This window comes from Trichosurus vulpecula, chromosome 5 (genome assembly GCF_011100635.1).
Source record: "Trichosurus vulpecula isolate mTriVul1 chromosome 5, mTriVul1.pri, whole genome shotgun sequence".
NCBI classification, from domain to species: domain Eukaryota; kingdom Metazoa; phylum Chordata; class Mammalia; order Diprotodontia; family Phalangeridae; genus Trichosurus; species Trichosurus vulpecula.
In genome coordinates, this window is record NC_050577.1 from 108,115,462 (window position 1) to 108,139,859 (window position 24,398).

The following is a 24,398-nucleotide window of genomic DNA, read 5'->3' on the forward strand; positions in this document are numbered from 1 at the left end:
GGAAAGTAGGAGGGGAAGGAGGTAAGAGAAGTAGTGGAGGGTGATACAAGGAAGGGCAGACTGGGGGAGGTAGTAGCCAAAAGCAAAACACTTTTGAAGAGGAACAGTCTCAAGAAGGGACTCCCCCTTAAGGAGGAAAAGGAAATTCTCTAAATGGGGGGAGGATTGAGGGGGGACGATGGAGGGAAATACAGTTAGCAATTGATAACTGTGAAAAAAATTTTGAAGGAAGTTTCTCTCATAAAGACCTCATTTCTCAAATATATATGGAGAACTGAGTCAAATTTATAAAAATAAGACCCATTCCCCAACTGATAAATGATCAAAAGATATGAATAGTGTTCAGATGAAATAACCAAAGGTATCTATGACCATATAAATATGCTCTAAATCACTACTGATTGGAGAAGTGCACGTTAAAATAATTCTGAGGTATTAACTCATACCTATTAGATTGGCTAACAGGACAGAAAAGGAAAACGACAAATGTTGGAGGTGATATGAGAAAAATGAGACATTAATACACTGTTGGTGTAGTTGTGAACAGATCCAACTCTAGAGTAATTTGGAACTATCCCCAAAGGGCTATAAAACCACCCTTTGACCTAGCAAGACCACTATTAGGTCTGTATCCAAAAAGATTTATAAAAGGAAAAGGACCTATATACACAAAAATATTTACAGCAGATTTTTTTGTTGTGATAAAAAATTAGAAATTGAGAGGATGCCCATCAATTGGGGGAATGGCTGAACAACTTGTGCTATGTGATTGTGATGGCATACTATTGTGCTGTAAGAAATGATGAGCAGGATGCTCTCAGAAAAACCTGGATGGACTTACATGAGCTGGTGCAAAGTGACTGTACTGTTTACAAAGTAACAGTAATATGGTAAAATGATCAGCTGTGAATGATTTAGTTATTCTTGGCAATACAATGATCCAAGACAACTCTGAAAGGACTTGTGATGAAAAATGCTATCCATCCCCAGAGAAAAAACTGATGGTGTCTGAATACATATCAGAGCATACTATTTTTACTTTATTTTTCTTGAGTTGTTTTTTGGTCTATTTTTTTTTCACAACATATGGAAATGTTTTGCATGACCACATATGTATAACCTATATTGAACTGCTTGCCTTTTCAATGAGGGGTATTGAGAGGGAGGAAGGGAAAGAATTTGGAACTCAAGAGTTTTAAAAATGAATATTAAAAATTGTTTTTACATGTAACTAGGCAAAAATAAAATACTAAATAAAAAGTTTTAAAAACAAATGTTAAAAATTGTTTTTACATGTAAATGTTGAAAAAAATATCATTAAAAATAAGATTGTAAGCTCCCTGAGGAAAGGATTATCTTTTTCTTTAGCTTAGCAAATAGTAAACATTTAATTTTGTTTTTAATTGCACTGGGTTGTAGGGTGCTCAGGAAAAACTAGCACCTCTGGTGTGAGGGCTGCCAAGCCCTTTTCAAAGCTGCTTTCTAAAATCTCTGGTGTCTGATTCACCTACCTCCCACCTGTGGCTCCAAGTAGCTACAGCACGCACACTCACCACACCTCAGTAAACCATTTCAGCAGACAAGCTAAACCAGGGTGAGGGTAACTGAGGGCTCTCAAACTCATTGGTGAGTTAGATGGGTGTCTACCCCAAGCATGTGAAGACTATCCCTGGTAGAATGGGCAGATGAAAACAATTTGTTCCAACAGCCATGAAGGCAGCTGAAGCAGGTGCTATGGAGTACTTAGACCTTGGTTAGGCACTGAAGTTTCAAGATCATCCACTGCATCCTGAGACATCACCAGTCACCTTGATTTTTGTCTTGCCACTGGAATGTGATGACTGGAACAGAGTGAAGCCAATGACTCTGAGCAGCTCTGCCTCACTTAAATCAAATTTCTGCTTGAGTCAAAAGATATCACCGATACCATTTTGCCATTTTTACCTACCTCAAAGTCCTGTGGCAACGGGCAAGTGAGAGAAGAGAAGTGCAGATACACTGGGAACTGTAGTCAAAACCCTGCACACAGACATCACAGGTCATAGCGTTGTCTTCTGACCGAAGCAGCTGTGGCATTCGGTAGCCCCCTAGGTGTTTGAGCAGCCTTTTTTAAGGACTGCACTGTTTGTCTCCTGGCATGAGGAAGGGGCTAGAAAAGGTGCCCTAAAAATTTTCTGCTTCATCTAACCCTGGCCTGCTTGCCACAGCAGGTGAGGATCCTACCTTATGGCTGAAACAAAAAAAAAGTACAAAAATTTTTGTGAAGATGATTCCACTCACCATGGTACATGGAATGTGAGCACTCTTATGAACAACACAAAATCCAATAGACCTGAAAGACTAAAAGCTCTTGCTGTGGGAGAACTTAGCAGATATCACATCCAAATAGCAGCCCTGAGTGAAACAAGGCCGGCAATGAAGTCAGAGCTGGACTCACACTGGAGTGAACTGAAGGGGACTGGCATGAAGCTGACCTAGGTTTTGCAATCAAACTAATCTAGTCAACAAGCTTACATGCTTACCAAAAGGAGTGACTGAGAGACTCAGGACAATGCAAATGCCACCTGCAGGAAATTGCCACGCCATCCATCACCACCCCGATGAAGTCAAAGAAAACTTTTATGAAGACCTGGAGACTCTTGTCATCAATATACCAAGAGGACAAGCTTGTAATTCCGGGTAATTTTATTGTAAGAGCAGGCACAGACTATCAGATTTGGCAGGGAGGCATGGAGTTGGAAACAGCAACAGCAGCAGTCACAGTCACTTACTACTACTGAAGACTTGTGCTGTTTCATGACCACCTCATCGCCAACACTGACTTCATTCACCTAAACACAATAAACTTTCACGGATGCACCCTCACAGAAAACACTGGCATTTAATAGACTATATCACTGTAAAGAGAAGAGCCAGACAGGATGTGAGAGTGCTGGATCGATCATGGACTTACGCTCTCCAAACTAAACATTCGCATTCAACAAAAGCAGCAGCATCAAGGCAAGACAACTACCAAAAGACTTAATGTCAACAGATAAGAGCATTTCTCCAAGCATTAATAGTTCTTTGCTAACTTGGAGAGAAAGCTGGCCAACACACAGCTGGGAATAGTGGAGCAGAAAAGGAGTGGGCAGCTTTCAGGGATCTGGTGTATAGCACAGCATTTACTCATCTGGGCCAGAACACTCACAAACATCAAAACTGTTTGACAAAAATGATGGGGAAATTCAGAAGCTTCTAACTGAAAAAGAAAAACTCCATAGTATTTACTAGCAGAATAGTTCATCCATCTCTAAGAAGGCAGCATTTAATTCGACCAAAAGTAAAGTGCAAACAAAACTCAGAAAGATGCAGGATTCCTGGCTCAATAAGAAAGCAGATAAAATTCAGTTTTACACTGATAGTAACAATTCAAAGAGCTTTTCTGATGCCCTGAAGGCTATCTATGGGCCAAAGACACATGGTACATCTCAACTACTCAGTGCTGATGGAGCTATATTTATTAGCGATAAGGAAAAGATCCTGGGGAGCTCAGCTGAACACTTTTAATAGAGTTCTCAATAGACAGTCATCAATCAATGCTAAAGACAAGGACCTTCAACCAAGTTGAAGTCAATCTTTTCTAGTCAAACTTCCAACTGAAGAAGTTTTGAATTTCATTAGGCTCCTCTAATGTGGCAAAGTGACTGGTGCGGATTTTCTTCCAGCTGATATTTACAAGGCAGGGGCAGAAACTTTTTGGCTTATATGGCAAGAGGAAGTCATCCCCCGGGAGTTCAAGGATGCCTCTACTGTCCATCTCTATAAAGAAAAAGGAAACAGGTTATTCCATGACAACCACGGTGGGGGGTAAGGGGGGGAGGGTTGGAGGGAATGTGGGGGGGGGTCTCTTTCTTAATCACTGCCAGCAAGATTCCTGCCAGAATACTCCTTAATAGGCTCATTCTTCACCTAGAAGATGGAGAGTCACTGTGGGTTCAGAAAGGACAGAGGAATGGTTGCTGGACAATTCCAGGAGCAGAATAGAGATCTGCACATGTTTGCCGATCTAATGAAGACCTCTGAGACCGTCAGTCATTAAGGCTCGTGGAAAAATTTGGTTGCCCAGAGAAGCTCATTACCATTGTGCACCAGTTTCATGATGGCTTGCTTACCCTGGTTCTGGATAATGCACAATGCTCTCACACTTTCCCAGTCACCAATGGAGTGAAGCAGGGTCGTGTGCTTGTTCCTATGCTTTTTAGCATGATGTTTTCAGCCATGTTGGTGGACATGTTCAATGACGATGAAAACAGCATCAAAGTCAGCTATCACACTGACAGTAAATTATTTAACCTGAAAAGGCTACAAGCCAAGACTGAAATGGACAGAGAGTTGGTGCGCAATCTTCCTTTTGCTGATGACTGTGCACTCAACACAGCTTGTGAGGCTGAGATGCAAAAAAGTATGGATCAATTCTCTACTGCCTGTGCTAATTCTGGCTTAACAATTAACACCAAGAAAACAGGTTCTCCACCAGCCAACAAAACACCATCTATACAGCAAATAGAGAAATTCTGAAAGCTGTGGATAAGTTCACTTACCTTGGCAGTATACTTTTCAGGGATGTGCATATAAACGAGGTTGATGCACGCATTGCCAGAACTAGTTCAGTGTTTGGGAGGCTTTGAAGGAAGGTGTGGGAGAAAAGAGGTATTAGACTGCCTACCAAACTGAAGGTCTAGAAGCCACTGTGCCAACCTCATTTGTTGTATGCCTGTGAAACCTGAATAGCGTATCAGCACCATGCCAGGAAACTGAATCGCTTGCATTTGAATTGTCTTAGGAAAATTTTGAAGATTCACCTGGCAAGATAAGGTACCAGACACTGAGGTCCTTTCTCAAGCTGAACTGCCAAGAATTAAAACTTGACTGCAGAGAGCACAACTCTGATGGGCTGACCACATTGTTTGAATGCCAAGCTTATATTTGCCTAAAAGACTATTTTATGGAGAACTCACACAAAAAGAGGTCAGAAAAAGAGTTACAAGGATACTCTCAAGGTCTCTCTGAAGAACTCTGGAACTGATTGTGAGACATGGAAGACACAGGTACAGGACCACCTGCATCAAAGAAGGTGCTGTACTCTATGAGCAAAGCAGAACTGTAGTAGCTCAAAAGAAAAGTGAGGCACAAATTTAGAGACATGTCCACTACAAATGTTCATAAGGACTATTAGTGCACAACCTGTGGTAGAGCCTTCCAAGCTCATATTGGTCTGATCAGCCACAGTCAGACACATTATTCCTTGATCCCGACATAGTAATGTCACTTTGGTCCTCTTCAAGAACAAAAGACAACAACTACTGAATTGAGTTGAAGAAAGCATTAAAAGAAGAATAAAAAAAAGAAGAGGAAAAAATAGGATCTTAGATCATTTCTATGACAATGGGGGAATGGCTGAGCAAACTGAAGTATATGTAACAGAGTACTGCCCCATATGAAATGATGGAGGAATAATTTCAAAGAACCATGAGTATTATGAAATGAATCAGAGTGAAGACAGGAGAACAGTTAAAGGACAGAAACAATGTAAATAAAACAACTATGAAAGATTAAAGCACTCTGATCAATGTAATGACTAATCACAAATCCAGAAAAGCTATCATGAAGCATTAAACCCATCTCCTGACAGAGAAGGGATACAGAAAGAGGCTTATGTTTCTGGATATTCCATGGGGTAGATTCATTTTGCTTGCCTATCCTGTTTTATTTTGTTTTGTTTGGAGGGAGGAAGGCAGGGCAATTGGAGTTAAGTGACTTGCCCAAGGTCACACAGCTAGTAAATGTGTCAAGTATCCGAGGCCAAATTTGAACTCAGGTCCTCCTGACTCCAGGGTCAGTGCTCTACTCACTGCACCTTCTAGCTGCCCCTGTTTCGTTTTTTAAGTTAAAAAAATCCTTAATTTTTTTATTCTTGGTACCACTATCACAATTTACAGGGCAATATATCTGATGTGATGAAAAGAAGAGACAAAACTGCAACACATAAAAAACCTATTACATTAATTAATAACTGTACGTTTTGCAAACTGTGATTATGACAGTCTCGATAATAAGAATTTCCTGCTTAAGCAGAAGTAATTTTTCTGACTACGGATCACATTCCTTTGATGGCAGATTTTTAAAATTCCTCATTTGAGATGACTGTCAAGGTAACCAGAAGGTTTCTCAACAACACATTCTCTTGCTAAAAACTATAGCCTTCTTCTGATGAGTTTTTATAACCTTTTGATCTCTACCTACCACCTCCACCACCAGATCCACAACCACGACCATGGCACTGCCTGAGCTCCTTCCACCAAAACTGTCTCCTTTCATGAGTCCATAATTTGATTGCTGCTGTCCACTCTAATTTCCAAAATCATTATAATTGCCGCTGCCATCACATTTACTATCACCAAAAATTTCTCCATCACCATATCCTCCACCTCCACTACCACCACCTTAAACCCCCTCTACTACTGTTGCAAGGATTACTCCCATAGCTGCCACTATCTCTACCAAATCCATTATATCCACCAATCTCTACCTCCAGAACTGCCTCTGTTACCACCACTACCAACACTGCCATCACCACTTCTTTCACCAAAGTTTCCACCATGAACAAAGTTCCCCACACAACCCACAAAATCACTCAAGTCACCTCCATCCAAGACCTCTTTGTGAGCCAGCAGACTAAATCTCTTGCCTTGAAAGGACCTTTTTCAATTCAGTTATGCCCATTAATGGCATACTTCTGAATAAAAATTTTGTCAACTGCATCATGATCATCAAAAGTTACAAAAGCAAATCCTCTGCTTTCCACTCAGCCAATCTTCCTTAACTTGTATGATTTCAATCTTGCCATACTTTTCAAAGAAGTATCTTAAATTACGTTCTTGTCTTCTTTAGTGTCACCAACAAAAACTTTCTTCAGTTAGACATGTACCAGAGGTTTTATAGAATCCTCTCCTTTGGTTTGACTACATGCCTATCAACCTTAGGTAGCTGGGCACACATTGCAGCACCTATCTCTCCTACACAAGAATAAGTCACAAACTCAAAGTCTCTAAAATGTTTTGTTTGTCTCATCACCACATGTTCCATGAATATCTCATTTTCCAAAGTGTTTTCTTGAAATATCATCTGTAGATCTGAAGTTTGAGACATCAATAAAGCTTTCCTAACCGCTCTGGTTTCTTTGAATCATGACCCTCCTCCTCCTCCCCCAGCAGCAGCAATGGCTACGGTCAGGCTGGGGTTAGCAGGGCAGGTGCTTTACCTCCACTTTGAGACTGAATTCCAACTGCCTTCAGCTCTGCCTATGTTTATTTGTTACAAGGTTTTTAATGGTGGGGTGTGGCTAGCAATAATGATGCCTCTCCCCCCACCACAAAAGAGAGCCATTTTAACATTTTTTTAGATGCAACTAAGTGGTGTAGTGGAAAGAGTGCCAGGCCTGGAGTCAGGAAGACCCGAGTTTAAATTCAGCCTTGGATACTAGCTGTGTGATTCTGGACAAGGCATTTAACCCTTTTGCCTGTTTCCTCATCTGTAAAATGAGCTGGGAAAGGAAATGGCAAACAACTCCAATATCTTTGCCAAGAAAGCCCCAAATGGGGTCACAAAGATTCGGACATGACTGAAACAACTGAACAACAACAAAAAAATGCACAGAAGTGAATAGAAGTTCAGAAATAAGCACAGACAAGCAGGGTAGTTTTAAAAGTAACACGTAGAATGATTAAATACTTTTTTAAAAAAGCAAATGGTATGAAATGGAGATTCAGTTTCACACCAAATCCTCTGTCCTAGTACATCTATAGAAGTGTGCTTTTTTTAGGGGTATTTTAAGTTCGGAGTTAAAAATAAATTCAGGAATTCTGATCAACGCAATGATCAACCACAACTTTAGAGGACTAAAGACGAAGTAAGCTTCCCACCTTTAGACAGAAGGTGACAGACGAGAGGAAAGAATGAGACGTACACTTTCAGATTCCAACAGTCTGCTTGACTATTCTTTTTTGTCATAAGACAGGATTCTAGTTTGGGGTTTTTGTTTCTTTGTTTTTGCAAGGAAGGAGGAAAGAGAAAGGAGAGGACAACTAATGATGGTGACACCAGAAGAGAAAAGAGAATGACAGTATCTGTGAAATGTTTTTTTTAAGTATATAGAAGAGAGAACAAGGAAGTTCAGAGGAAAACAAAGACAACTGGGGCAGCTCTGGAACCTATGTGCTGAATTTATTATCTTTCTAACTTAAGGGGACAAAAAGCTGTGCATAATACAGATTCATTACTTCACAGACAATCTTCTTTTTCTGATGTTCTTTGTATATGGAAATGCTCGTAGTTGTTGGTGTTGTCCAAGTTCAGAATAAAAAAATTAAAATATATTAAAAATAAAAATAACATAAGTTCCTTGAGAGCAAAGAGTCTCTGCATTTGGTAGGCACGTAGTAGGCATTTGACAAATTTGTACTGACCCACTGACTAACAACCTATCCTGTTGTCATTCCGACAAATCAGCCACCTTCTTGAGAACAATCCAAGCTGTACAGAAGACTGGTTAATTACATGACTATGTATTACCTAATGTTTAAAACTTTTCAGAAAAGGAGATTAAACGCCCTGCCCTTAATAACCTGCTATAGCCAAGGAAAGACAAAAGATGCCAACCTAAGTCATTTAGAAGAATTAAGAACTTCAACAATCCAAACTGTTTTAATACAATACCCAGTTATAAAATAATGGAATTAGGTTTTGGCTGTTGTTGTTTTAAACACGCCATGGTTCGACACTGAGAAGACTGCTGACCCTTTCAAATTAGCCACCTAGTGGGCTACATATAAATATTTAGGCAATATGGCCTTTTATTTTTGGAATTTCAGAACTGCGCTCAGAGACAGTTAATGAGCCAAAGAAAACCAATCACATTAATTTATTACACACCTTTTCCATTTGATCACCCTCTTGATTCACCAGATTTGGCTACAAAATGCCTTCTGCCTCTTTGGAAATATCAAATGCACTCTTAAGGTGTGGACAGCACAGAAGCCATTCAAAACAATGTACCACAGGCTCCGAAGTTAATTCAAAATAACTCCAAATCCGGGTCATGATACTTTATTATCATACTTCATATACTTTGACAGTGCTGATTGTGGCAGAAGAGAAGCTGTATCTCTTTAACAGGACGTCAAACTATAACATATGGTTTTCAGCACTGTAGATGTAACTGAGATAAAGGAATAAAACAGCCAGCAGAGCAGATCTTCCAAACACAGATTTCCCTAGTTTTGGGTCTGCAACTTATACCACTTGTACCACTAAGATACCCCATTTGTTACTCTAGAGAACCTCCTGACCACTACACAGGTCACAAGGATTCTTTAGCAGCAACTACAAAAGACGACTCAGCCTAAGACTTTAAGCTTTAGAATCAGATGGGAATGAAGCCTATGATCTTAATCACATTCCTTTCTTATAGCGCTATAAAGGCTAATTAGGGAGTGAACTTTTTTTAATGACAAATTTTTTGAAATGGAAAATATTCAATTAATTTTATGCATAGCAATTAATGTCTAGCATATTATAAAAGTTAAGTGTTCAACAGCTACTGTGCCTTTTCTCCTCCAAATACATATGTTCGCGATTTTATTTACAGTAATATTTATTATTTATTAACAATAGCATTACTTTATCCTAATAGTAACATAATAGAAATAGGACATAAGAAAACAAGGAAGCACTGGGAAAAAAATCAAACTGGATAGAAGGGTGTTTCCTTTAACCATCCCTCATTTCCCTACCATTTCTTTCACTATGTCTCAACTCCTCCTCTGAGATCCTTTCCAATACTATGATTCTAATGAACAATTTAAGGTTCTTAATTTCCTCCCCTAGTATTTACAGTAAGGGAGAAGAGATTCCTTTGCAAACAGCTAAGCTGCTGCTCTACTATAGTGAAGTTCTTCTCTAGTTCAAACAATAACTGGGTATTTGCTGAGGATGCCAGGCCCCTCCCTAACACACCCCCAAAACTGTCATGTGAGTATTTTCAACTCTGTGAAGCTCAACACCAACATCACAAAAAAGGATTTAACTTAAAGATCTACACCAGCACCACCTTCAAGACAGAATATATCCCTACATCATATCTTCCTTCCATTTTTATGAGACCATCACCAAAGATGATGTGAAAACTTTTTATAGGTTCCATTTATTTAACTCTCTCCAATTCCCTTCTCAACTCTCACTGGCATCCCTTTGCACTGCACTGCACAAAATTTATCACACTGCACCATGGGAGAATAATAAAAGATGATTCCAAGAACACAAATATTAAGGCAGGCAAGATATATTAGATGAAAAAGAATAACAGAATGGATATCTGAAGCAAATAGTACATATTGGCTGCAATATGGAATAGTGGCAAGAACAGAGATCTTGGAGGATACGTGATTTTAAATATATTTAAACATCATGAAATAATTATAAGCGACAAGTTCTGTCAGTCCCCTTCTCCAAACAAAAGACAAAAAGTAAGAACAAAAACTTCAGCCTAAAACTGAAACATCCCATTTTAACCACATATTTTTGAGTATCCCCACTTTGCTATTACCAGAAGGGAAAATGATTATTAGACACAGTAATAACTATCCTTTCAAGAAATCAAGAGCTACATATAAAATGAGAAAGTTCCTTCTACTTTTAAATTCAATAGTTCTATGTGTGGCAAGACTAGGAATAAGGCTAACATCTCCTATCCCTGGAGAGGTTTTTCAAAGATGACACTGTTGTTGGTAATCACAAAGTCCAAGAAAGTAAAAAGGGTTTCCAAATATTCATGTGGCAGTAGAAGAATATTATACTTCTAAGGGAACTTCCATTTGACCACTCCATTACTCAAAAGCAATTTGTAAGCACCAAGGCTGAAGAGAGAGATATTTAATAAGCTTGTAATACCAAATTTATCTAAAGGCCCACCAAGTAAGCAAGCAAATAAGAAAAAGACCCAACTTTATCCAGGTAATGACGATACTCACATATTTTGCTTCCAACTTCTTAGCCAACATTTCCACCTCATGCCTCTCTCGATGCTCATCATTAAACAGATCTTCTGAGTGATTGGACTTCTTCTGATGCAGCACAAATGAGAAAAGAAGAAAGAGAAGCATTGGTTTAACTTAAACAATGGGTTTACACACTTTTATAAATCAGTGATACTGCAAGCTATTCCCTGAAGACTGACAAATCCTAAGCCTTTTACATGTTTGCTCATAATAAACAATATTTTGAACAGTATTATTTTCAGTGTTACTAGGTTTTGGATATTGTATTCTGTTACTCTGTGGCTAGGTACTTAGAAAATTCAAATTAATGAAATTTTCAAAATAATACCTTCGATAATGTGATTTAAATTTTTTCAACACAGATGATAAAAAGTAGAACTAAAAATTAGTCACAATTTCTGTTTATTACTTCACTAACAAAAGATGAGGATTTTATGTAAGAAAATGCTTCTAAAAGAACATCTCTTGATTATTGAATCAATCAGCTTTTCAAGTACCTCCATATAAATTATCTACCTCAAGGATTATCTGTAGTTAATATTCAATCCCAGGTTGCCTTATCCTCTATCAACCAGCAAATCTTTTATACTTCACCACAGACCTCCTCAGTCAATGGTACTAAGAAGAATACACACCAATTTTAACGAGGCTAAGTAAAACAGGAAAGGTAATTTTTTTTTAACAAGAACAAAATTCACATTCTTCAAAATCAAAAGAAAATGGGTTTTTGATTATTTGTGGCTTTGGATTATGTGAAACTGTTTCCTTCCTCTAGTATCAATGAAAGGAACTGACAGTGGGCAAGTTAAAATAAATTTCAACAGCTTTAGTTTTTTTTTTTAAGCAAGTGCCATTCTCTCACAAGCACCTTCTATTTCTCTTAAAGTCACTATTGTTTGAGCTTGCTCTTCCAACAGGGGTATTATATATTTTCATCTCAGGACACAAATAAACAAAAAAAGAGCTATTCATGTGGGAAGACACTATTTTTCATTTAACTATGGATAATTTTCCAGAAAAAAATTTTTAAAAGGTAATTATTTTGTTTTCTTGCATATAAAGCCAGACACAAAAGAACTACTTCAGTAAAAACAAAACACCAAGGTGTATCTGTACATGCACTACTATGTGCAATTTTAGTTGATACCTCAAGACAGATAAAAGGAACCGGAAAAGGTACTCAGAAGGTAGAGAGCCTTCCATATGAGAATAAATTAAAAAGATTAAGAGTCTTCAGATTAGAAGCACAACAACTGCAACAAGTGATATGATCAATATCAATGCCATAAGAAAGAATATATACAGACTGTACAGATTGGATCCCCAAATTGCAGAACATAACAACTAGATCTTTCTCCAATCTTGAATGAGGATGTTTTAGAATCAATTAAAAACAAGTGTCACTTTATACTTTAGATCGCATATGAAATTCACTAATAATGATATAGTTGAAAAATAGAAATTGCTTCAAGAAAGAACAATATAAAAAAAGTATATGTCAGAAAAGAGGTTGACATATACATTACTCCTCTCAGTAGGGAGGAACTGTAAGTACAGACTATTGCATATGCTAAAAGAATCATTTGCTTTTTCAGCTGATGGTTGGTTTTGCTTAATTGTTATTGTTTCCTGGGAGAATTAAATGGGGGAAGAATATTTGGAAACAGCTGATGTTAAAGTTAAACACCCAAAGGCATCATTTTTTTTAAAGTAAGGGAAAGAAATATTGAGAGAATGGCAGAAAGGGGAAAGGTGAGCTAACTACACACATAAATCCCATTTAAATATCTTTCCATTATCTTTCCATTTAAACTTTCAATTGATCAGACTGGAGTAACTATTAATTTATTTGAAAATATTTTATTTATACTTTTTGTCTTTACATCACTGTCATTTCCTCTCACATTTTGTTATTTAATATGGTCTCTTTTTTTCCTGATGAAACATTTATTTAATTTTTTAAAATAATAATACATGGCAAAACTATGACATGTTAAGGAAAAGTTATGGATATCGCAGGCACAATCTTAACTTTCCAAGTTTGAAGTAATGGGGGCATTCACACCACTGCCAAAGACCTGGGCTAGATAGGTTATTTGTCTGGCCCAATACAGCATTTCTTATGTACTTTGTGTTGTTCAGTCATTTTTCAGTCATGTCCAACTCTTCATGGCCCCATTGAGGGTTTTCTTGGCAAAGATACTAAAGTGGTTTGCCATTTCCTTCTCTAGCTCATTTTACGGATGAGAAAACTGAGACAGAGTTAAGTGACTTGCCCAGGGTCACACAACTAAGTAAGTGTCTGAGACCACATTTGAATTCAGATCTCCCTGACACCAGGCCTGGTGGTTTATCCATTGTGTCACCTAGCTGCCGCCCCCTTATATACCACCAAATTATGGAAAAACACAAAGAAAAGCACATAATTTTTCAGAAGAAACTGAAGTGATGAGGCATCCACTCCATCTCTCTTCAGAATTCACAATCATCCTCAGCAGGAATTAGGAATCTTCATACTAGATGTCCCATCAGCATCTCAAACTCAACTTTTCTAGAGGTATTTATATTATTGCTCTTTGCAAACCGTGTTCTAGTCAAACCATAATATTACATGCTCTTCAAATTCAATGCTCTATCTCCCACTTTTATGGATCTGCACAATCCATCTTCCACTAGAATACAACTGGAATATATTCACTCAATTCCCAATTCTCAAAATTAAGGCTCAGATTCTTCAAATTGTTCATACTCCCTCTCTATCTTACATTTATTTACTTCTGTGGATAGGCTGTATTCCCCCAATAAGGAAGCACCTTGATGGTCTGAGCAGTTTTGTTTTTGTCTTTGTATCCCTAACACCAAGGAGAAAGCCCTGCATATAGTGGGTGTTTAATGTTGGTTGAATTGGTTACAGCAATCCAAGAAAGCACATACTTTTTAAAATATGACTTAGGTTTTAATGTACTTTTAAAATAGAGTCCATAATAAAGTATTCCAGGGTATCATACAAAAAACAGAAATAGTGTCTTTTATTATTTCTCTCAAATACAAGGAGTCTATGAAGCCATGAGTATGAGCATATAAGTTATATAAATGACCACTGAAGATAGGTCTGGTATAGCCAGAATCATAACCACCCAGTAGAGGCCGATCACTGCCCAACCAAATGACCACCCAGCAGCAGCAGAGGCTCAGCCCTATTACCACTCTCCTTTGTTTCTCCTACTTTTCTGACCTCTCCTCAGTCTCCATTCCTGGATTATCATCTACAACCTCCGACACAACTATGGGTGTACCCCAAGGGCCTTCTTCAAGTAGTATATCTCAAATGATATGTCATCTCACCAAAACTTATTATCTTTCCACTCTTTATCTACTAGGGGAAACAAAAATGGCTATTTTTTTTTCCACACAGACACAATAAACAATTACATTAATGGTGTAGAAAAAAAATACAAAAATGTGAAAAAATATCTACCCTTGATAATGACAAAACTTATCAAGAGAGAAGAGCTAGCCAGCATATCAAAAAAGATGTTTTCCCCCTGTACTTCTCATTTACTTCAGAATATTCACCAGACAACTCTTTAATTGATGTCATAAATATTATGGTAAAATATGGTTCATAATACAGCCTCATCTATTTGATTTTTATTGTGAATCAGCTGCATTTCAGTTTAGCTACAATTTAAACCAGATCAAGTAACAATATGTAATACATACTATAACGTTGTCGAAAGAGGTCCTGTGAAGTTACTGGATACGTTGATTTACACAATTATAGTGGCTTCTTTTAAAACAGGGGTGAGGGGGGAGGTGACAGGAACTTAGAAATTGAGAACTGCAAATTTACTTAAATTTGAAAAAACTAAATTGTATTTACTTTTTAGTTTTCTCAGTCTCAGAGTTTCAAAGTTATCTGGGAAAAAAGAGATAACACAATCTGTCAAATTTAATAAATCTAAACATGGAAATGATACAAAGCACCATGAAATGAAAGAGAGCCATGTAATGGGAACCATGAAAAACATAAGTTCTAATTCTAGCTCTGCCACCCACTATATTTGGGAAAATAATTCAATTCTGCTGGACCTAAATTTCCTCATAAAATACATGAGTTTTCCTCATAAAATAAAAACTCTAAAGGTCCCTACCAGCTAACATTCTTCTTTGATGCTATGAGTTCAAGCTCTTCTGCTTCTAAACAATTCAGAATGGTTGAACACATTTAGGTAAAAGAATAAAGTACAATAATGAACAATGTCAAAAGTATTAATCAGATTATAAAATAAATATAGCCTGGTAGTATTATTTGGCAGTTATAATCACCTAGTTATGAAAATTCACTTTAACTATTAAGGGAAGTGTACACCCAAACAATACTCAGGAAACCCAGTAATGAAATAAGTTATTAGACCCCAGTTTCTGGGCAACCAGTAAACTACACAAATTTTAAATAATCTGGGGTCAACAATTCTTTTTTCATTATTACTAATAGCATTTTGCGATTTTATCAAAGACTGGCAGATGTCCAATAGGCTTTTTGCTTATTTGCTTATACTCTAACATGACCAAACGAGAACATGACCAAAAGAGAACTCCTACTTCTCTCAAACCTCTCCATTTCTTTTGATGGCACCACCATACTTCTGGTTACCCAGGTTCCTAAACCTGGAGCCATCCTTTACTCTTCCTTCTACCTCATATTCCATCAGTTTCCAAATCCTGTCAAACTTGCCTCCCCTTGGCTCTTGTATTCCTTCCTTCCTTTGTCTGATTACCATCACCAGGAACACTAGGAAAGCATTCTAATTGGCCTCCCTGCTTCCCATCTCTTCTACCTCCAATGTATCCTCCACGCAACAACTAAACTGACACTTCTAAAACACAAATCTGACCATGTCTGTACCCTTCCCCCACACTCCACATATACCCTCTCCCAATCCAAAAGTCTTCATTTGCATCTAGGACAAAATACAAAATCCTCAACCTGCCATTTAAATCCTTACCTACCTTTCTTGTCTTATTTGACATTACTCCACTTTACTAAATCTTGGTTTCGGTCAAACTGGCCTATTAAGCTGTCGTCCACACGTGATATCTTGTCTCCTATCTCTTTATACATTTGTATTCAGGTGCTCCACAGCCTTGAAGAGGCCTTTCCTGATACCCTACTTCACTTATTAGCACTGGTGTTACTTTATATTTACTTACTTATGTACATTTTATATCAACCCCTTGAGAATATATGTTCCTTGAGGGCAGGGGCTGTTTCACCTGTAATCATTAGCATTTCTTGAGTAGTCTTTGTATTTTCAACACCTAGCATAGTGGCTCGGGAAAAATAACGCTTAACTTTTTTCTACTGAGAAGCCACAAACACATGACAGGCGCAAAACCACTCATCAATTACATTAAAAACAAGATTCTTAGATTCCAAAATGAAATTGGTAAGAAAGGAGCTCACATTAAGATCACCTGCCAAAAAGAACGATACCCAATTACACTTCCCTCCACCCCCCCCATATTTAAATTAATAATTATATACATTCAGCCAAAAATAACTATGACGATGATCATGATAAGTGCCACATGAAACAGAAGAGAAGATAGGTATCTTCCCACGCCTCAATTACCAATAAGCAGGTCCCATAGTAACTTGAGCTTAAAAGGTTTACCCACAAGAACTAAAGACGGTAACTAGATAACCTCCTCTACCTATTTCCTTGGAGCGGAATTCCTAGTCTTTGGGAAATTCTTAGGACCAAACTACTTGCGTGACTCCTTAAAGAAAGGAAAAGGTTACATACCCCTACACGCGATACTTTGGGCGAGCAACTCTTAGGATCTAGCACAAGCAAAGCAAATTGAGGATGGTGAGAAAGGTTGCTCAATCTCTCTGCCTCACTTCGGGCTTAGGGCTCTCTTCTCTTCCTACTGGAAAAAGCTGGACCGCTAAAACCCAGGGTACAACTCTGTCCGGTTCCAAGTGTGGGGAGTCGAAAGGAAAAAGAGGCCAAACCACATAGGTTCCAGGGTAGGTGCGGACGGTCATGGTGTGTTATTATAACCTTGGGGGATCCCGGGGAAATGAAGCAAAGCAGGGCTGGCCTCGAGGTGTGTGGTCTACTCCCGGCCCCCCCCCCCTTCCCACTCTAGGATGGGGTGGGGTGGACAGAGGCCCCACCGGCCCCACACGTTGGGCATCTTGGCTGCCCCCACCCCGAGTCAGGAGGGAGGGAGAGGGAGAAGGAGGGATGGGACGGGAGGGAGGAAAGGAGAGGGAGGAAGAGGTGAAGAAAGAGGCAAAGATTCAGGGAGGGAGGCAGAGATGCACGGAGGGAGGAGGAGGGCGGCTGTCCGATACCCGTTGTTCTCCGCACAGCAGCAGCTCCGGATAACTGAACTCCACGCAGCTTTCGTCGGTGGGATCCTTCAGCACCAGCTCCAGGCGCACCGTCTCCCCCGGGGGCCGCGGCGGCTCGGCCCGGACGGCCGCTTCCCTGGCCGCGGGCGGCGGCGGCGGCTGCGGCGGTGGCGGCGGCGGTGGCGGGAGGTGCAGCTGAGGGGGAGGCAGCGGCGGCGGCTCGGGCCGAGGGGGCTCGCGGGGCTGAGGCGGCTGCTCAGCCCGGCTGCCCTCGCGCGGCGGAGCGGGCGGCTTCTCCTGCTGCGCTCGCAGAGGTTCCGACCGAGGGTGGGCGTCTCTAGGCACCGGCGGCTCCGGCCCGGACGACTCGCGATAGGGCTGCGGCTCGAGGCGCGGGGGCTCCCGCGGATAATCAGGTTCACGCTCCGGCCCCGGGAAGTCGAGCTCGCGCCGCCTCACGGGTGACAGGCTAATGAACGGCACCCTGCGCGGCTCCGCCATCCTCACTGTCGCCCCTCACGGCTCCGGCCCTCCCCAGTCGGCCGACCCGCCGCGCGCCTCTCCGGCTCGTTGCCTGCCCTCTTTTCCTACCTTCGTTGCTTCCTTTCCCAGCACCAGCCACAGCCGCCGCCGCCTCCGCCGCCCCCCAAGAGGAATTCTTCCCCCTTTCCCCCCCACTATGTTCTGAACGGCTCTACCGCCACCGCTCGGGTCGCTGCGGCCGCCATGTTGGATCCCCCACATAAATAGAAGCAGGCCGCTTTGCGGGGGCATGCGCAGAGAGAAGACGCTCACGTCCACCGTCGTGGCTGTTATTGCTCAGCGTTCCCCTTTCCTCCCAACGGTCAGGAGCCAGGACAGCTCCACGGAAGTGACGTATAGGCCTGGTGTGTTGCCGTGGATACAGAGACGCTGCCGGCTCTTTCTGCAGCGAGATCCTTAAAAGGGGAGGGTTCCGACTTCCCGGAAGATCTTTTTCTCTGGCCCTCTACCCGGGAACAAGGAAGAAGCCTATCGCTGATTGCCCTAGTCTAATACCTATAAACCAAGCTGAGAACGAGCCAGCAATGGCGCTGGAGTCTTCCGCAGGGGCTCTTCAGCCTCTATTTCCTGTGCGCTCTCGGTGCAAAGGAGAGGTTTGTCTGTGGGTGATTTAGAGATGTCCTGGTAAATGTTTAATAAACAACTCTACGAAAAAAAATATCGCTCTCGATGCAGTTATTAACATTTGCCTATTTCCGAGGTATAAATGCTCAAACTGAAATTTTAACTACGTAACAGCTTTCCAGAACCAGTTCGAGCTGGCTCCAGCACATCCCGGGGACAGGGACAAAGCGCCTTTTCTTCCGGCTTCCCTCCACACCTCTGCCCCGGGAGGAGGATGATCAGGAGTAGCTCCGTGGACTAGACAGAGGGAACGGCCAGACTGCCTATATTTCCCTGCTCTTAACGGAGACTGGCCCCCCTGGAGCATCCCCAATTCACCGTAGCGGGTTAGCAGCCTGTTGTGTAGTTCTACATGGCCGCTTCCTTCCTGCTCGCCCTGTGAACCCTATTACTTTCCCTTCCTTTCCACCGGTCAAGCTCAAATCTGACTAACCCCCCTAGGACTGCCCGGTTTCATTGTTCTGTGCGAGGAAACAGCCCGAAGGCGATTTTCCCCACAATGGTCCTTCTAGAACTAAAGAAGGCATTGAGTTGTAGTGGTAAGAATCTCTGACTTGAATTCATCAGTGACCTGGGTTAAGTCCAGTCTTTGTTATTAGCTGTGTAACTCTAGGCAAGTCAGTTAATCTTTATGAACCTTCAGTTTCCCGTTATTTAAAACTGGGATAATTTTGTGGCATAAAGTAGTAGCGAATAAATGGAAAAGCATTTCCCCAGGACTTAGCCCAGCGCCTATCAATGAATGTTTCTTGACTTGACTGTTAAGCATTTACCATATGACAAGTACTGGGCTAAGTGCTGGGAATACAAATACAAAAGCAAAGACTGCTCATAAAAGAGCTTACCAGCGAGTCTAGTCAACAGGCATTTATTGAGTGCTTACGATGCATTGTGGGCCACTGCGCTAAGCTTACATTCTAATGAATGAAACAATATACTGTACAAAGGAAAGCGTTGGCTAAGGACTACAGTTTGTTACTGAAAGTTAAAGGGATAGTGAGTGAGGGGAGTTCATCCAGGAACGGTGGCAGGGCTGATTTGATCATAGTTCTCAGATTTGATCATGCTCTCAGAAATGAGGTGCAGAATAGAGAGGAAAAAGAGCATGCCCTTTGGTAAGAAGTAGAAAAGGTAGCTGGTGGAGTGAAAGAAGTACGGCTGGCTATTTCTTCAAGAACTAACTATTTCTACATTGGTAGGGGGAGTTGCTTCATTAAGAATTTCCTAAACCAGTGGTGTCAAACTCAAATAGAAATGGGGCCCACTAAACCTTACATAAGGATCCCTGCTAGGCTACGCAGTGACTTAGAAAACCACATGTTAGCTATGTTCCATTGTATTTTTATTTATTTTGTTAAATATTTCCCAATTACATTTTAATCTAGTTGAGTGTTGCAGGCTAAAATGTGCTCCTGCTCTGTGTTTTACAGTTTTGTCCAATTCCAATGAAATTATGTCTGATCTAAAATAGAAATACCTGTAGTAACCCCTTGCAAAGTTGTGGTGAGGACCAAATGTGATAATATAAGTACATAAAAGGTAATAAAAGTTTCAGAATAAGGAAGACTTGGCAAGAAAATTTTAGGGCCATGTTGGTAAAGGCCTAGAAAGTTTAAATAGGCCATGAATGTATTAAGAATATAGCAAGTTGAATTGGCTCTCTAGGGGCCATCCCCTAAGGATACTTATGTAAGAGTGAATTTGAAACCACTCCACGCAGGTTTTAGCTTGATATCTTAACTAGGTGAGAACATGGCTTAATTAGTCAATAAAAAGACTTAGACGAGCAGTTCTTAAATTTCTTTGTGTCATGGACCCTCTCTTTGGCAGTCTGGTGAACCCTCTTCTCAGAATAATGTTTTTAAATGCAGAAAATAAAATACAAATATTACAAAGAAAACATTATATTGAAATGCAGTTATTAAACTATTTAAAAAATAAGTTCAAGGATCCCAGGTTAAGAACACCTAACTTAGACCAAGTGCAAAAGTCTTTGAAAGACATTTGATGAAGTGAAATGACATCAGACAAGATGTCTGATCCAAAATCAAGAAGAGACTAAACTCAGAGCTCTACCCAGCAAAGAAAATATACTTTAAAGAAAACTTCTTGAGTACCCCATGAATGGGATCTCTAAGTTGTCTCTTTGCCATTTCTAAGTTTGAGTCCACTTTTCCCTCATCTCTGTATGTACTTGTGGCGAAGTATATCACAGAACTTTGGGTAAATGTTTTGTATCATTTTTCCTTAGTAAATGCCCCTGTATTAAAGCTACTCCAGACTTTCACTAAACGTTTTTCAACTGATAATCTTGGGGGGGGAGGCACATTGGTGGGGGACTCAAACCAATGGCATTAGAGAATAAGACCCCAACCCCTCAAAGGTATCCCTAGAACCCTGGAAGAGTGCCATGCAGAACCATTCAATACACTTAGAATGGCCATTGCTAGTTCCAACTGACTGTGTGGAATTTATGGGGCCTGCATCTGGCCATGTGGTAACCTAGTGATGAAAGTATTATTTGTTTTGATATAACAACAGCAAAACTTGAATGGTCCCTTGGTCCTCTCCCACCTTATGAATGAATGAATTAAATGAATGAAAAAGTATTTGTTAATTACTTACCATGTGTCAAGCACTATAACAAGCATGGAGATACAAACAGAAAAAGCTAGACAATTTTTTTGCTCACACTTTGGGAGAGATAACACATAAACGAAAGTTCAGATTCCTGACATATATAAAGACCTAGAAGTCCTAAGCAATCACCTGGAGTGCAGATGCTAAGGCCAAGAGGTCTGTAAGTTACTTAAGTAGTTAAGATGACAGTACTGGGGATCTGTAGGGCCTAGAGGCACATGGTAAAGTCCTGGAGGATCTTAGGAGATGTCGGACATTAGATAGTATAAGGTCTTGTGGTCCTGCATCTCATCAAAAAGAATGGAGGTGCTGATTTCCGTCTCATTCAAAATGTACGATCAGCCAAGCAGCCTAGGCAGCAAGGAAGATAAAGAAGTAGGGTACTTTTCATGCCTGGCCATTGCTGGTGGGTTTTGGAATGGCCTAGCCAGGGAAGTAAGGAAAGGGAGGGGGCTGGGGGAGAAGAGGATAGAGTATACCCCAATAATGGTGGCTCTTCCTATTTTCTGGCCTTCTAGGGTAGGTTCTGCAACATGGGGTTGGGGGGAGAGGGCAAATGGATAAGACAAGGGAGGTAGGGCATCCAGGCTGGTAGTGGCTTTTCTCATTACCTATCCCTCTGGTTTGGGTTCTGTGACTGAGGCAGGTGAACAGGGTGCTGTGTCTATAAAAAGAAGAAACAGATTCCAGGCTAGTCTCTCTTTCTTTGACTCTGAAAGTGGCATCATGTAAGACTTCCAGTGAGAGATGAGAAGGGACTGGCCATGTCCTGCCTAGAGGTAAGCATGAGCTTGGGTTTGGACCACCCCTATTGAGTCTCTTCCTAATCGGTGAAAGAGTATTCCTGTACCTGCTTCATCATGTATACAGTACAGCTTTTTGCTCCACCCTTTTGAGAAGACCCTAGACATGAGTCACAACCTAAGCTACAAGTAAAATCAGCCATCTTCAGGGTAACAGGGTGGGGGTCAAATGAGCTAGAAGGGTATGAAAACAAGTAACCTAGGCTCCCTCGTATTAGAGCTCAGGTTTCCCCAAAGCCCTCTCCTTTTCCTAATTTTCCTATTACTTTGAGGGCATCACCATCCTCTCATCAGTCACCTAGATGCCATCCTAGACTCCTTACCCTCACCCTCCAATCCAACCTGTCAATGAGTTGTCAATTCTATCTTGTATATTACCCCTTTTCTCTGTCAATCTTCTTATACCTTAGTCTCTTCCACGTTCTCCAAAATCCGATGACAGTGACTACCTTGCTTTCCCTCCCACAAGACACTGCATTTTTTGGGGGTAGGGCAATTGGGGTTAAGTGACTTGCCCAAGGTCACACAGCTAGTACATGTGTCAAGTGTCTGAGGCCGGATTTGAATTCAGGTCCTCCTGATTTCAGGGCCGGTGCTCTACTCACTACACCACCTAGCTGCCCCAAGACACTGCATTTATTATCTCTAGGATTATTCTTTGGCTGTTTCCTATCCCTGGAATTCTCTCCCTCTTCATCTGTATCTCCAAGCCTTCCTAGCTTCCTTTAAGTCCCAACTAAAATCCTGCCTTCTGAAAGAAGTCTTTCCTAATCCCCTTTAATGCTACCACTTTCCCTCTGCTCCTGAAATTTATGGCGTTCCCATACCAGGTGTCAGCATGACAACACAGTCATTAAAGCTAACAAGAGCTCACATTTATGTAGCACTGTAATGTTTACAAAGTGCTTTTCTTTTAAGAACCTGATGAGATAGGTGGTATGATTTATTATCCCCACATTTACAGATGAGAAGTTGAAGCATAGAGGTCATGTAACTTGCCTAAGGTCATTAGCTAGTAGGTACAGAACAGTACCTTTTTGATTATAAGCCTTTATAGAGGGCAGAAATTGGACTTTTGGGCTCCCTTCGCTCTGTATCTGTTGCCCTGCCTGATTTTTTCAATTCTGTGGAACAAGACACCCCGTGGTGTTCTCCCCCTTTCCTGCCTCCTTTTCTACATTGTCTCCCCCCATTAGATTGTGAGCTCCTTAAAGGTAGGAACTGTCTTTCTTTTTATTAATTGTATGTTTAGTGCTTAGCACAGTGCCTAGCACATAGCAGGCACTGAGAAATATGGATTGGATTGGATTGAAATAATCAGCGTAGAGATAATAATTGGATGGGGAACTGATGAGATCACCAAGCAAAACAAGACATAGAGGAAAAGAGAAGAGATCCCAGGACAGGAACAAGCATGTACTAAGTACTTTCTGTGTGCCAGGCACTGTGCTCTGGACTTTACAACTATTATTTCATTTGACCCTGATGGTTAGTGGTCATGATCTGGATGAAGATCTCACAAAGGAGAAAACATGGTCAAATAGGTAGAAGAACCGAGAGACTACAGTCAAGAAAACACAGACAAGAATGTCAAGGAGATGCTAATCTACATCAAAGGCTGCAAAGAGGTCAAGGAGGAAGCGGACTGAGAAAAGGAGACTAGGTCGTCGCTGGTAACTTTGGAATCAGCAGTTTTGGTTGAAAGATGAGATTGGAAACCAGACTATAGAGAATTAAGGAGAGAATGAGAAGGGAAGTGGAAGCACCAATTATAGTTGGTCTTCTCAAGGAATTTAACCGTAACAGAGATGATATGGTACAATAGCTTGCAGGCATGGACATATCAAGTGAGGGTTTTTGGAAGATGAGAAAGACATGGATGTATGTATAGGCAATAGACAACAACCAGCAGACAGGGAGTGATTTAAGATAGAAGGTACAATCTACTGAAGAAGACAGGACAGAATGGGATCACTTGTGCATGGAGAGAGGTTAGCTTTGGCAGGAAGAGCCGCTTTTTCACATGAGACAGGGGAGAAGGAGGTAGTGGGGAAAGGTATCTGAGTGAAGTGAAATGAGGAAGAAGATAAGAATGAGCTCTTCCTAAACGATCTCGTTTTTTTTTTTTTTTTTCAGTGAAACATGAGGCAATATTCTCTGCTGAAAAGGTGAGGGAGAAGAAAGCATGGGAAGATTGAGAATGGACACAAGGATTTAGAAACAGGTATTATGATGAGATAGTGAATTAATTAGGGAAGTCTAAAAGGATTGCCTTGATTCAGTGAGTCGACTCAGGTGAGATTGTGTAACAAAAATTTGAAGTAG

At 40.7% G+C, this 24,398-nt stretch overlaps 1 protein-coding gene across 1 annotated transcript in view; it reads right to left on the reverse strand.

The window, feature by feature from the left end:
• The window catches only part of UBN2 (ubinuclein 2), a 100,137-nt gene extending 82,173 nt beyond the window's left edge, over nucleotides 1-17,964 (reverse strand). Inside the window, exons 1-2 of the mRNA XM_036761042.1 lie at nucleotides 17,464-17,964; nucleotides 11,070-11,162 (exon numbers count right to left, since the gene is read on the reverse strand). Coding sequence (XP_036616937.1) covers nucleotides 11,070-11,162; nucleotides 17,464-17,964 — 594 coding nt within the window. The remainder of the gene's footprint in view (nucleotides 1-11,069; nucleotides 11,163-17,463) is intronic.
• Nucleotides 17,965-24,398: the final 6,434 nt, after the last annotated feature.